Source organism: Mobula birostris, chromosome 19 (assembly GCF_030028105.1).
Source record: "Mobula birostris isolate sMobBir1 chromosome 19, sMobBir1.hap1, whole genome shotgun sequence".
Taxonomy (NCBI): domain Eukaryota; kingdom Metazoa; phylum Chordata; class Chondrichthyes; order Myliobatiformes; family Myliobatidae; genus Mobula; species Mobula birostris.
In genome coordinates, this window is record NC_092388.1 from 6,282,550 (window position 1) to 6,296,241 (window position 13,692).

A 13,692-nucleotide genomic window follows, 5' to 3' on the forward strand; every position below is an offset into this window, starting at 1 on the left:
GACGAAGGGTCTCAGCCTGAAACGTCGACTGCACCTCTTCCTACAGATGCTGCCTGGCCTGCTGCGTTCACCAGCAACTTTGATGTGTGTTACAAGTTTATCCACTCCTCCTTTTAGACATGCCCTCTAATCCAGGCAGCATTCTGGTGAACCTCTTCCTCACCTTTTCCAAAGTGTCCACATTGTTCCTATAATGGAGCAGCCACAATTAAATGGAGTGCTCCAGATCCAGCCTTCCTAGTTTTATAAAGCTGCAACATAACTTCCAAGCTCTTCAGCTCAATGTCTTGACCAGTAACAGCAAGGGCAAGCATGCCATCGACCTTCTTTTACCACCTAATCAATTATTTACATACTATATCATCAATGATCATGTTTGAGCTGAAGATACTTAAATTGGTATCCATACACAGATTTAATTCATTTCTGTAAAAGTGTTGCTGATTTAGTTAAAATAAATGATCTGTATTAAAGTAATGAACAAATACACTGAGAAATTCCCTGCTGATATTTGTTAAGCACAATTTCTAGGTTCAAACAGATAGGAAATAAACTGAAATGCAGCAATTGCCAATAATGTATTTTAAGCAGAAAATAAATGGCTCTTTATTACTAATGACCATATTTACTCTTAGTAAATTAGATTCCATTTGAGATAACATAAATGCCATAGATGAAATAAGTTTCTATTTGAGATAATATCATTATCATTTGAGATTTATTACATTGTTGGTACATTTGAGCTTAGTTTCCATTTGGAAATAACATAAATCTCATAGATTAATAATTTTCCCTTTCTGAAGTTCCTTCTTAATGACCAGTGAACGTACCTGCTGCTTGCTTGCTGGTACGTTCAAGAGATTAAGCAGTCGTTTGAGATCTGTGTGTTCTCTAAAACAGAAACATTTTAACATAAAATGACTGAATTAATTAGGCGATAGTAAATCATTTCTTCCTATGAATGGCTGTAAAACTTTCATATGTATTAACATGAATGGCTGTAAAACTTTCATATGTATTAACATGGACCATAGAACATTACTGCACAGGTACAGGTCTTTTGACCCACTATGTTGTGCTGACCTTCCAACCTGCTCTAAGATCAATCTAACCCTTCCACCCTACACAGTCCTCCATTTTTCCATCAACCATGTGGTTATGTAAGATTCTCTTGTTTGTGCACAATGCATCTACCTCTACCACCACCCTGGCAGGGTGCTCCATACACCCAGCACACTGTGTAAAAAAAAGTACCTCTGGCACCCCTCACCACCCTGCTATACTTTCCTCAAAGAACATTAAAATTATGCCCATGTATTAGCGATTTCCACTCTGGAAAAAAGCCTCTGGCTATCCACTCTGTCTATGGCCCTTATCATCTTGCACTCTTCTATCAATTTACCTCTCATCCTCCTTCGCTCCAAAGAGAAAAGCCCTGGCTCACCCAACCTATCCTCATGTTTCTATTTGCTTTTCTGCTCTTTTACAAATGAAACATAGAACTATACTGATACTACACAGCACATTTTTGGTCCTCAAACTCGCCAAAGCTTCTTACAGCCAAAAATGTCCTTTTGGAAAAATTGTAATGTAGGAAGATATAGAATATACATCTGAATCATATTCTTTCAGTGATCACTTCAGTTCCATCAAAATTTTACATCCGTATAAACATTTCTTCCACTTACAGTTGCCAACCAACGGTGTTCACCATTTCTACCACTGGGAGCACCCAGAAAATTGCACCAGCTTGTATTTTACTCCAATTTAATGTACTTTACAGAGTAACTGACGATGGGAAGATGTTATATACTCTTGATAGGATACTTTACCAATTATAGTGAAGAGTCCTCATTGTGCCTACAATAGGAAGTGTTAAGCAGTCACTTGGATTAGATTTAGATAAGGAGTAAAGATTGGGAAATGTGGGTGGGATTAAGGGAGATAGAAGGCGTGAAGAAAACCTTTTATTATTTTAAGTCTCAATATAAGTTGTCTTCTGAAAGAAGACATATAGAGAAAACCCGACATGGTTTTTTCCTCCAGAGGTTAATCAGCAGTTGTTATCAATGATGATATTTTTTAAATTTACTTGCTCCAGAGTCCATAAATCCTACACTTTCTACTCACTAATATAGTGGGCAAGTACAGCTAATTCACATCACTGTAAGCATTTCAAAGTCTATTGGAAATATCTCCTTAAGGTTGTTAAAGCTGGGAGGTAGTAATGGGGATAAAATGCTATGACCTATTAAATGCTCCCAATGCTATGCATCTTAAATAGCTTTTGACAACCAGCTCCAGCTCCTGGCCTTCATGTGTGGCTTAGCTACTAAGCCCCGTGGAACCATTTCTACTGACAGGATAAGGGGCAAAGGTGGGTTACTAGCGCCTTAAGACCAGTAGTTTTGGGCAGATGGGGCTCTTCAGCCATGTTTGACAGTTCATCTAGGAGAAGGAAAACTCTGATTTCAAATTTCCACTGCCTCGCAGCTATACTTACTCATGGGGAAGGCCTTGAGAGTAAACCCCCAAGGAAAAGTGTGGAGCTGGATACCATAAGGAGGTCCTACATTGAGGTCAATGTTGACTTGTGCCACACTGTATCGGTCTCTACTGCTCCTTTGGATCCGTCAGCGACATGGAGAGGGAGAGCCTGCTGCATAGGCAACAGCTTGCTCTCCATATCATACCGCCCTGGCTTATGTACTGGATTGCATATCACACAGACAGCTAGGATGCTGTACCCATGGTTGACCCTAACCAACAGAGGAGTAATATCTCTGACGACAGCAGAAAGCTATTGGATTACTAATTTAATTAGTTCAGCACAATATTGTGGGCCGAAGGGACTACATGTATATAAATGCATGTAGCATTCAGAATAAGGTGCACAAACTCGTGGCGCAATTAGAGTTAGAGCGGTATGACATTGTGGGCATCACTGAGTCATGGAGGCACATAAGGTCACAGTTGGGAGTTTAATATCAAAGGGTATACTTTGTATTGAAAGGACAGCCAAGAAGATAGGTGGTGGTGTGGCTCTATTGGTAAGAGATGAAATTACATCTTTAGAAAGAGGTCAGAGAATGTCAGATCTTTGCGAGTGGAGTTAAGAAACCGCAGGAGTGAAAAAACCATTATGGGAATCATATATAGGCCTCCAAACAGTAATTGAGATGGGGACTGAGATCGCAAAGCGAGCTGGAAAAGGCATATAATAAGGGTAGTGACACAATTGTATGGGGGACTTCAATATGCCAGGGGATTGGGAAAATCAGGTTGGTGTCGGATCGCAAGAAAGGGAATTTGTTGAATGTCTACGAGATGGCTTTTTAGAGCAGTTTGTGCTTGAGCCTACTAGGGGAAAGGCTATCTTAGATTGGGCATTGTGTAATAACCCAGATCTTAACATAAAGCAGCCCTCAGGAGGCAGTGATCATAATCTGATTGAATTTGTACTGCAATTTGAGAGGGAGAAGCATAAGTCACATGTATCAGTGTTGCAATGGAATAAAGTGAATTACAGAGGCATGAGAGAGGAGCTTGCCCAGGTGGATTGGAGGGGGATACTGGTGGGAATGACGGCAGAACAGAGTGGATGAAGTTTCTGAGAATAGTTCATAGGGAGCAAAATAGATACGTCCTACAGAAAAAACTGTTTTCATACAGTAGGGCTAGGCAACAGTGGCTGACAAGGGAAGTTAAGGACTGCATACAAGCCAAGGAAAGGGCATAAACAGTAGCAAAAGTAGGTGGGAAGTTGGATGATTGGGAAGTTTTTAAAATCCAACAAAAGACAACTAAAAAAGCTATAAGAACGGAAAAGATGAAATATGAGGGCAAACTAGTCCATAATATAAAGCAGAATACTAATAGTTTTTTCAGTTAAGTATCTTAAATATCTTGTGACCAAATAACCTTCTAATATGGAGGCACGTTCGATTGCAGCGACATCTATGGGATCAACCAAAAGTGTTACTGTCCTTCTTAAAAGTATGTTTTAAGATTGCTAAACCCTGCTGTACATTAAGAACTTAACATACTGCAGGTTGACCTCATCAATGAGTTGCTTATTGGTGAAGAAACTGAAAGAGCTGGAATTGGTGCAGATCATGCTGCTGCCTGCATCAGAGAGGCATCGGAGTAGTCGGGGCATGAAGCAGGTGTGCAATCTAACAGACAGTGATCGTCTTAGTCACTTTTCTTGTGATCTCAAGACCCTATTGAACATTGTTAATGTGGAACACTGCAAGACCAATTTACTAATTTATTGGCAGACGGTGGAGAAGCTGCGTGGCCTCAGTCGTCGCGAGGATGAGGCCTCAAGTTGTGGTATCACCTGTGTACGGCCAATCAGGAGAGAGGCGTCAGAGAATGTGCACTTCACCAGAGGTGGTGTGGTGTGGTGTGGCCTCCATGTTGCAGTCAGGACTGCCCCCGGCGTTCGCTCAGCAGAAGACAAGCCATATTGTGTTTGCCTGCAGATTGCTGCAACATTCATAAACTCAGGGTCTTAGACTATAGTTTTTTGTGTGACTGTATTTTACTGATAACTTATGTGTGCTACATGTGCCTTGTGCTGTGTATGACTGTTGGTACTGTCTTTTGTACCTTGGTTCTGGAGGAATACTGTTTTCTTTGGCCGTATTCATATGTGGTTGAACGACAATAAACTTGAACTTAAATTAGGGAAGGCAAAAGCCCTTTAAGAAACTATTGCTTTTCCCAGAGAGGAAATTGTGACTTCTTTCTAAATGAATGAGCAGAGATTATTGCAACAATATTGCTCGTATGTGTTTATTTAGTAAGCTCCAACCTAATGAAGGTCAAAAAGCCCATGGATCTGATGAAAGGACATTGATCCAAAATATTAATTCCAATAGCAAATGTCCCTTGACTTGCTTAGAGCTACCTGAATTTTCCGTTTCCAGACACAGATAGACTGTTGTGTAGACTTCACATTCCAACATTTTCCATTGACTCACTTTTTTGCATTTGCAGCAGATAAACAGGTTTCAAGTGTATTAATTAAAAAAAAATATTTCAGATAGACTGAAAGACCTAGATAGAGTGGATATTTCCTATAGTGGAGGAGTTTACAGCCAGAGGGCACTGCCTCAGAATTGAGGAACATCCATTTAGAACAGATGACAAGTGCAGACGAGCAGCAAAGAAGAAACGTCATCTCTCCTGCCATCTAAAGAAGTGCAACACCCTTGCTAATAAGGAGAAGTTTGCACAGGCTAGGCAGTCATACAATCGAGCAGAGAGACAGGCCAGAAGAAACCATAACATCAAACTCAAAAATGACTTAACCGGTGGTAACCTTAGCAGCAAGGAGTGGTGGAATGTTGTGAACTCCCTCTCTGGAAGAACAGAGCACAATGGGTCTGTACCTACAATGGCAAAGGATAAGGCCAATGTTTTCTGTCGGGCTTTTGCAGATAAATGTTGGCTCACAAATGCTAATGACCAGCCACCAGATGTCAGGCAGCTTACTACCACCTCGCTGAACAAAACCATCTTCAAACCTAAAGACACCAGGAAAATTATCCAACAGCTTCAGCCTGATAAAGCATCTGGCCCTGACCAGATTCCAACTAGGGTCTTAAAGGAATGTAGTGCAGAACTTGCAAGTCCTCTCTGCCGCCTCTTCCAGCTATGTTTCTCGAGTGGTGCATTCCCAGAACAATGGAAAATAGCATCAGTAACACCAGTACACAAGTGGGATTCCAGAGCTGATCCTACAAATTACTACCCCATATACTTATTCAGTGTCACCAGCAAGGTAATGGAAGCAGCAATCCACAAACAACTTCAGAATTACCTACTCCGTAACAACTTCATTTCAGGTAGGCAGTATGGATTTAGACCTGATCACAGTACAACCGATCTCCTCACCACCTTTTCTCAAATGTGGAACACCTTCTTGGACAAAGGTGGAGAAGTGTGTGTGTCATAGCCCTGGATATCAAAGGAGCATCTGACAAGATCTGGCATAATGGACTCTGTGTTAAGCTGAGATCCAAGGAATATCTGGAAAGCTGCTTAGATGGCTGCAGAGCTACCTTCATGGACGGACCATCAAAGTTGTTATCTCTGGTCAAGCTTCTGATTCTTCAACCATCAATGCATCTGTACCACAGGGTTCAATACTTGGGCCACTTCTGCTTTCTATCTTTATTGACGACTTGGTTGATGCATGCAGTAACGAGCTATACCTGTACGCTGATGATTCCACACTATTTGCACCAATTAGAGCAGGAGAGAGTAATACAGTGGCAGCAGGCCTGAATAGGGATCTTGACAGGATGAAAGCCTGGGCAGACGACTGGAATGTCACCTTTGAGCCTACTAAGTGCAAGGCGACGTTGATGTATAGGAAGAGGAATCCATCTAACCTCGACCTGTATTTTGGGAACTGCAAGCTGAATTTAAAGAAGGAGTTGGTAATCCTTGGTGTTAATATTGACAGCAAGTTGGTGTGGAATAAACACTTTTCCACTATTTCAAACAAGGCTGAACAAAGTTTTGGAGCTCTGCGGAAAGTAGCATCCAAACTAGACAAAGGGGGCAGAGCCGCGGTTTACAAAGCCCAGGTTTGAGGTATCATGGAGAATGCCTGCTTATCATGGATGAATGCCTCACAGAGTGTCCTCAGCCAGCTTGATTCCATTCAAAGAAAGGCTCTCAGGATTATAGGTGTAGATGAAGCCTCAGCTCGTGAGAAGCTAGCCATCAGTAGCTTACACCACAGACAACAGGTTGCTGCAGCTACTGTGCTATACAAAATTCACACCAGCCACAGCCCTGCAGACCTTCACGCCATGCTGCCTTCATCTTATGAGAGACGGCGCACCACACGATCAAGTTTATCTATGCCTGCTCATGCTGTTTCTATGCCTGATGCGAGAACCTACACACTGGATAGAAGCTTCCTTCACTGTGCTGTCAGAATTTGGAACAGCCTTCCAGATGCTGTGGTTGGAAACATCTGCGACGATGGGGTCCAAGCCCTCAAGAGTCAAGTGCACGAACACCTATCATCTCTGGGAGGGAAGTCACATGCTTCTTCATAAGCTATCATGAAAGGGACCAGGATGGCAATGCTTGGTTGTTGGTAGGTAGGGTTAATACCTGACTTTCAAGAGCACTTGTGAGTTATGTTCCGGCTGGACTTAGTCCTTAAACTGCTGGAGAACAGTGCGGAAAGAACAGGTGCTGTTTTCTCCTGGTAGGGATTAGTTTTTAGTTCCAAGTGCTCCTGCCACGTTTTGTCACCCTGCAACCTTATCCTTCAATCTCTTTGAATTATGGAGGACAGCACATGTATAAACATCTCTCTCCAGCAGACTTCATCATGATCATCATGACTCCAGTATTTCTACTATTTTTTAATGTTTCTTAATTGTACATGATTTTTTTTGTGTTCTATCGCTAAGCAGCAGTGAACCATCTGATTGGCCTATCAGAGTTCTCTTTGGGAACTAGTTGACTTGATCATCATTTCTGATCTGGCTATTGCTCATGACTGCACTTAATAAAAAAAAAGAGATGAGGTGGAACTTCTCTAGCAGTGAATCTGTGGAATTCATTGCCACAGACAGTTGTGGAAGCAAGTCATTGGGTATATTTAAAGTGGAAGTTGATAGGTTCTTAATCAGTAAGGGTGCCAAAGATTGCAGGAGAATGCAGTTGAGAGGGATGCTAAATCAGCCATGGTGGAGCATACTCAATTGGCTGATTGGGCTAAATACTGCTCCCTTGCTTCATGGTCTTACTAAATATACACACACATACACTGCAGCTAGGGTGCCTAAGACTTTTGCACAGTACTGTATTTGTCAACATGGAGCAGAGAGTGAGTTTGTAAATCTGGCGGGAGCAAAGGATGGCGAGAATCACGATGATGGAGTGCAGCAAGAGGGGCGTAGGACAGGAGGCAGAGGAGTGCCAGGGGCAGGGGTACCATAGGTGCAGACACACCCAGCCCTGAGACAACAGGCAAGGCATATTATTCCAAACAATTGGTTTATTGACCATTACAGAATATATCTCTAGTGCTTCCCACTCCCTCCCCTCCCCTTTCCTCTTTTCCCAACCACGATTCCCCTCTCCCTTCCCTTTTTCTGAATCATGATTCCCCTCTCCCTGCCCCCTTCCCACTCTCAGTCCACAATAGGTACCCATATTAGAATCAGGTTTAGCTTGACTTAAATATGCCATGAAATTTGTTTTTTTTTGAGGCAGAAATACAGTATGATACATAAAACTACTACAGTACTGTGTAAAAGTCTTAGGTATGCTATATATATATATATATATATATATATATATACACCTAATACTTTTGCATAGTAATGTATCGGTAATGTCAGTAACAAAATAACATACTTGTCTGCAGTTCTTTGGAGCTTTGTGTCTGATGGTTTTACTGCAACTTTAATCTTTTTGTCTTGCTCAAGCATTGTAGCACGTCACTTAGTCAATGTTAAAAACACCATCCCTGTTGGAACAAAAGAGGTTTAAAGTCTTAAAATGTACAGTAAATACATTTTAATAACATTTCTGGCTTAAATTTCCAGAAGTTTGAGTTCCAAAAACAAAGTCAATGTTGCAATTTTAAAGACACAGAGAAACTGGGATGTGTATGGGTATGGGTGGGGTGGCAGACGTAATTCTGTGAAGGCAATGACCATGTTGAAAGCGATATTTTAGAAGGATACACCATTGCTCGGCTCTATTTTTAAAAGAATGGACTGTCAAAGCAAGGAGTTACTAAACCTCTTTATAATCAAATCCTGGGTTATTTCCTTAGCTGCATTATTGTGTGTCAGTCTGCACATCACCCTTAGAAAGCATGCAAAAGTTAATTACTACTATCGACCAAAGAGGGACTTCAGGGTAAGGGAAACTGTAGTCATTCTTCTTGGAGTACAGAAAGTCAGTTACAATCAACAAAACTATAAATAGTAACTAAAGAGGTTTGTGGTGATTAACAAAAAAATTTTTAAACATGAGAGAAGTTATGACTGTAAGCAAATTCAATACAGCATCAAAAATTTATATAGATAAGAATTCGGGGTTTTAAAAACAGCAGAATGAGGAAGAAAATGCAGTGATCTAAGGTAAGCAGCTCCATAAAAAAGACCAGCATAAGCATTCGGGACCTTCCTATACACTATTATTCAAAGTTCTATGATCAGGTCATAGAAAGAATTTCCTCTACATCAACATGAAAAAAAATCAAAGCCAATCCTTTGATATCTGGTAATGACATTGTTTCAGGACTGCACATTTCAGATGTTTAACAAATTGCTTGGCATCAGCCAACTTCTACAATCCCAATACATGCTGGGCAAAACTGTCTCCTTTGAATTGAGTGGCATGTGACACTTGGATACAGACTTGTTCACTGACTTCCATCACACTCGTCCCCTGTGCCAATGCTGCTCATTTTTTATGGAGCTACTCACTTTCAACATCTGTAATTTTTCTCATCTAATTCCTAGTATCTGTTTGGTAACTCCAGTTTACTGCACATCTTCCAACACCCCACCCCCACACATAACTGCTCCCAAAGTTGCCATGAACCACTTCCCCTTGTTTATTTTTACTGAATTCTAAACTGCTTCCAACCCACAGATCTGCTGCTTTTTTGAGCAGACTTATATTCTTCCCCTTTGGATCCATGACAACCTCAACTTCCATTATAACTATGGTTAGACGGATAAACACAAGAGAATCTGCAGATGCTGCAAATCCACAGCTACGCACACACTAAATGGTAGAGGAACTGCTGAGTTACTTTAGCATTTTGCTGATGGTTGAACTGATTTTATGTTTTTATTCCAAATGGGAACAGATAATTATTGCAGTGAAATGAAAAACAAATGACCTGAACACCAGCAGGACAGTCCATATTTTGCACAACCTGTGCCCTAGTCCTAGACCACTCCACCACACAGAACAACCAAGACAGCAACAGCAGCAGGACCGTGAAATCGTTGGAGCCACTAGCCTCGAAAGGTTAGAAGTAGAGTTAGCATGAGCATAGAGACAGCAATCTAGCCCAATATCTTCAGCTTTCAACACTCATTCCATGTTTTGCATCTCCTTGTCATGACTACCCAATCACTGTCAATTCAAAGATTCAAACGGCATTTATTATCAATGTATGCAGTAAGCAACCCTGAGAAATCGTCTTCCTGCATACAACCATGAAACAAAGAAACATTGTAGAATCTGTTCAAAGAAAACATCAAATGCCCAACACATGAAAAAACAAATTGAACAAACAGCAAAAAAATGAGCAGAAAACATCAAACTATTAAAACTATCTAGGAATGCTCATGAAGTTTAGTTCATGTCAGTTCGACATAGCGCTGTCGTTCATTGCCTGCAGACTGCAGAGCAGGTCCACTCTGATCAGAAGCCAGAAGCGCACAAAATAGCAATAAAAAAGTGAAACCAGAAACACATCTTAACATGAACTACAGTGTTCAATCCACAAACTACGTCAACCTTAACTTTAAATAGATTGCTCACAACCAAAAATACAAGAGATTCTGCTGGTGCTGGAAATCCTGAACAACACAAATACTGGCAGAACTCAACAAGTCAGGCAGACATCAATGGAGGGGTATAAATTTGTTCCCAACTTTTCTTTTTACATCCAGCTTACTTTTGTTCCTGGCACATGTACCTCCAGCCCTCTTTTAAATTCAACAGTTACTTATCATTCTCCCCCCTCTGGACTGTCAATTCAACCCACCGTTTGACAAAAGTTCCCATCATCCCCAACATCACCTTCAGTCAGTCAACAGCCATTTTTATTTCAATACTGTCAAGCACATTGCAATGATAACATGAGAAAGGCAAAATCTTATGAAGTAGCAAGAAGCCACTTCATTCAATCTCCCGAAAGAGTCTCCACTTGCTTTAATCTCTCCATAGGGCACGACAGTCCAATATCTCAACATTTATTCCACAACCTATTATCTTTGCTATTGGTTTATTATTAGTACATGTACTGATATACAGTGAAAAGCAAGGTGAACCGGCCAACTGGGTACCAACTTGATTTGGTGGAAGTTAGTAGTGAGGGGTGGTGTTTGGAGTGAAGTCTTATGACTTGCGTTGTGGCCTGGGATCTAAACTGTTGCATTTTATATATATACACAGAAGTTATTTGGATGAGAATGTCTTCATAATTTTATTTTATTAACATACGCTATGGAATAGGCCCTTCTGGCACTTCAACCCACGGCACCGAGCAATTCCCCAGATTTTAAACCTAGCCTAATCAGAGGACAATTTACAATGACCAATTAACTTTTCAACCGGTACATCTTTGGACTGTGGGTGGAAACCAGGGCGCCGGGAGGAAACCCAGACGGTCACAGGGAGAATGTTCAAACTCATTACAGGCAGTGGCAGGAATTGAACTTGGGTTGCTGGTACTGTAAAACGTTATGCCCGCCACTATACCACCATGCAAGTTTGCAGACTTAACTAAAATAGGTGAGAATGGCGGACAGTGAAGAAGATTGTCTATGGTGACAACAGGAACTTAGTTCAAATAATGGCAAAGAGATGCATTTTAGGAAGATAAACCATGCCAGGCCATAGACGGTGAATTACAGGGTTCTGGGTAGCACTGTGGAACAGAGAACACTGGTAGCCAAGGTGGTGAAGGAGGCATATGGCACACTTTCATTCAATGAATAGATATTGAGTACAAAGGCTGGATTGTCATGTTAGTTATACGATATTGGTAAGAATACACCTGGGATACTCTGTGTAGTTCCATTCATCATACCGTTGGAAAATGTGATTAAGTTAGAGAGAGTGCAGGAAAGATTAACAGGGATGTTGCCAAGATCAGAATCAGGTTTAATATCACTGGCATACTGTATGTTGTGAAATTTGTTGTTATGTGGCAGCAGTACAATGCAATACCTAACAGTAAAAACTGTAAATTACGATTATATATATAAAATAAGTAGTGCAAAGAGAGATCAAAATTAGTGAGGTATTGTTCATGAGTTTATTGCCCATTCAATAATCTGATGGCAGAGGGGAAGAAGCTGCTCCTAAAATGTTGAGTGTATGTATGTCTTCAGGCTCCTGCACCTCCTCCTTGTTGGGAGCAATGAGAAAAGGGCATGACTTGGGTGATGGGGGTCCTTAATGAAGGATGCCACCTTTTTGAGACTTCTGAAGATGCTTAGTGACACACCAGCTCTCCTCAAACTCCTAATGAAACATAACTGCTGCCATGTCTTCTTTGTAGTTGCATCAATATGTTGGGCCCAAGAAAGATCCTTAGAGATGTTGAAACCAAAGAATTGGAAACTGCTCACCCTTTCCATTGCTGATCCCTCAGTGAGGATTAGTGTGTCAACTCCCCCCTTGACTTCCTCTTCTAAAGGTCCACAGTCAATTCTTTGACCTTACTGATGTTGAGTACAAGGTTATTGTTGTGACACCACTCAACCAGCTGACCTATCTCACTCCTGTACGCCTCCTTGTTGCTATCTGAAATTCTGCCAGCAGTAGTTGCATCATCAGCAAATTTATGGATGACATTTGAGCTGTGCCTAGCCACACCATCATGGGTGTAGAGAGAGTAGTGCAGTGGGCTACGCATGCACCTTTGCACTGCGCCAGTGTTGATTGTCAACGAGGAGGAGATGTTATGTCAGCTACACACTGACTGTGGACTCCCGGTCAGAAAGTCAAGGATCCAGTTGCAGAGGGAGGTACAAAGGCCCAGGTTTTGGACCATTTTGATTAGAACTGAGGGTATGATTGTGTAGAATGCTGAGCTCTGGTCAATAAACAGCAGCCTGATGTAGGTACAGACAGAGAAGTCAGGAGGACCTGGTTATATGGAGAGACAGATAAGATGGAATGAACAAAGCTAAAAAGCTGCCTTTATAGATGTTTGCAAAATTAAGAGGGATAAAGAGAGGGGGAATGGTCAGTCTCCCCCCCCCCATGGTAAGAGAGTCTAGAACCAGAGGGCATATGTTTACGGTGAAAAGGAATAGATTTAAAAGAGGCTTGAGGGGCAATTACTTTCCACACAGAGGATGGTAAGTATATGAAACAAGCTGCCAGAATAAGTGGTAGAGGCAAGTATGCTCATGACTGAATGCCTACACCCTTTTCATGTTAATGCTATCATGGAAGAGGACCTGAAGACCCACACTAAACATTTTAAGAACAACTTCTATCTCGTTATCAGATTTCTGAGTGGTCTGTGAACCCTTATTATTCCCTTTTTGCGCATTTTATTTATTTAGTAACCTATAGCAATCCTTATGTCTTCGTACTGTCCAGTGGCCACCAACGTTCACGACATCTGGCGGTGCCACGTTAACGACTCGGGGCATTCCAGAGTTTGGAGTTGAATTCCGGCGCCGTCTCTAAGAGGTTCGTTCGTTCTCCCCTTGGACTGTGTAGGTTTCCTCCGGATACTCTGGTCTCCCCCCACACACAGTCTAAAGACGCGCCGTTTAGCACGTTAAGTGCTCATTGTAAATTATCCTGTGACTAGGCTAGCGTTAAATAGATGGTTTGCTAGATGGAACAGCTCATTGGACTGGAAGGGAAAGTTCCGCGCTGTATCTTTAAATAAATAAATGACAGTGATTCTGATGTCAATGACAGAACTTCATAGTG

General features: G+C 41.5%; 1 protein-coding gene across 5 annotated transcripts in view; it reads right to left on the reverse strand.

Moving 5' to 3' along the window:
- Window positions 1-13,692, reverse strand: part of nek10 (NIMA-related kinase 10) — a 122,684-nt gene that overhangs the window by 108,129 nt on the left and 863 nt on the right. For all 5 annotated transcript variants that reach the window (XR_011889711.1, XM_072283170.1, XM_072283172.1 and 2 more), the window contains exons 2-3: window positions 8,398-8,509; window positions 831-891 (exon numbers count right to left, since the gene is read on the reverse strand). Coding sequence is in view for 4 of the 5 variants with exons in the window: in XM_072283170.1 (XP_072139271.1) it covers window positions 831-891; window positions 8,398-8,471 (135 nt within the window). In the remaining variant the exon portion in view is untranslated. The remainder of the gene's footprint in view (window positions 1-830; window positions 892-8,397; window positions 8,510-13,692) is intronic.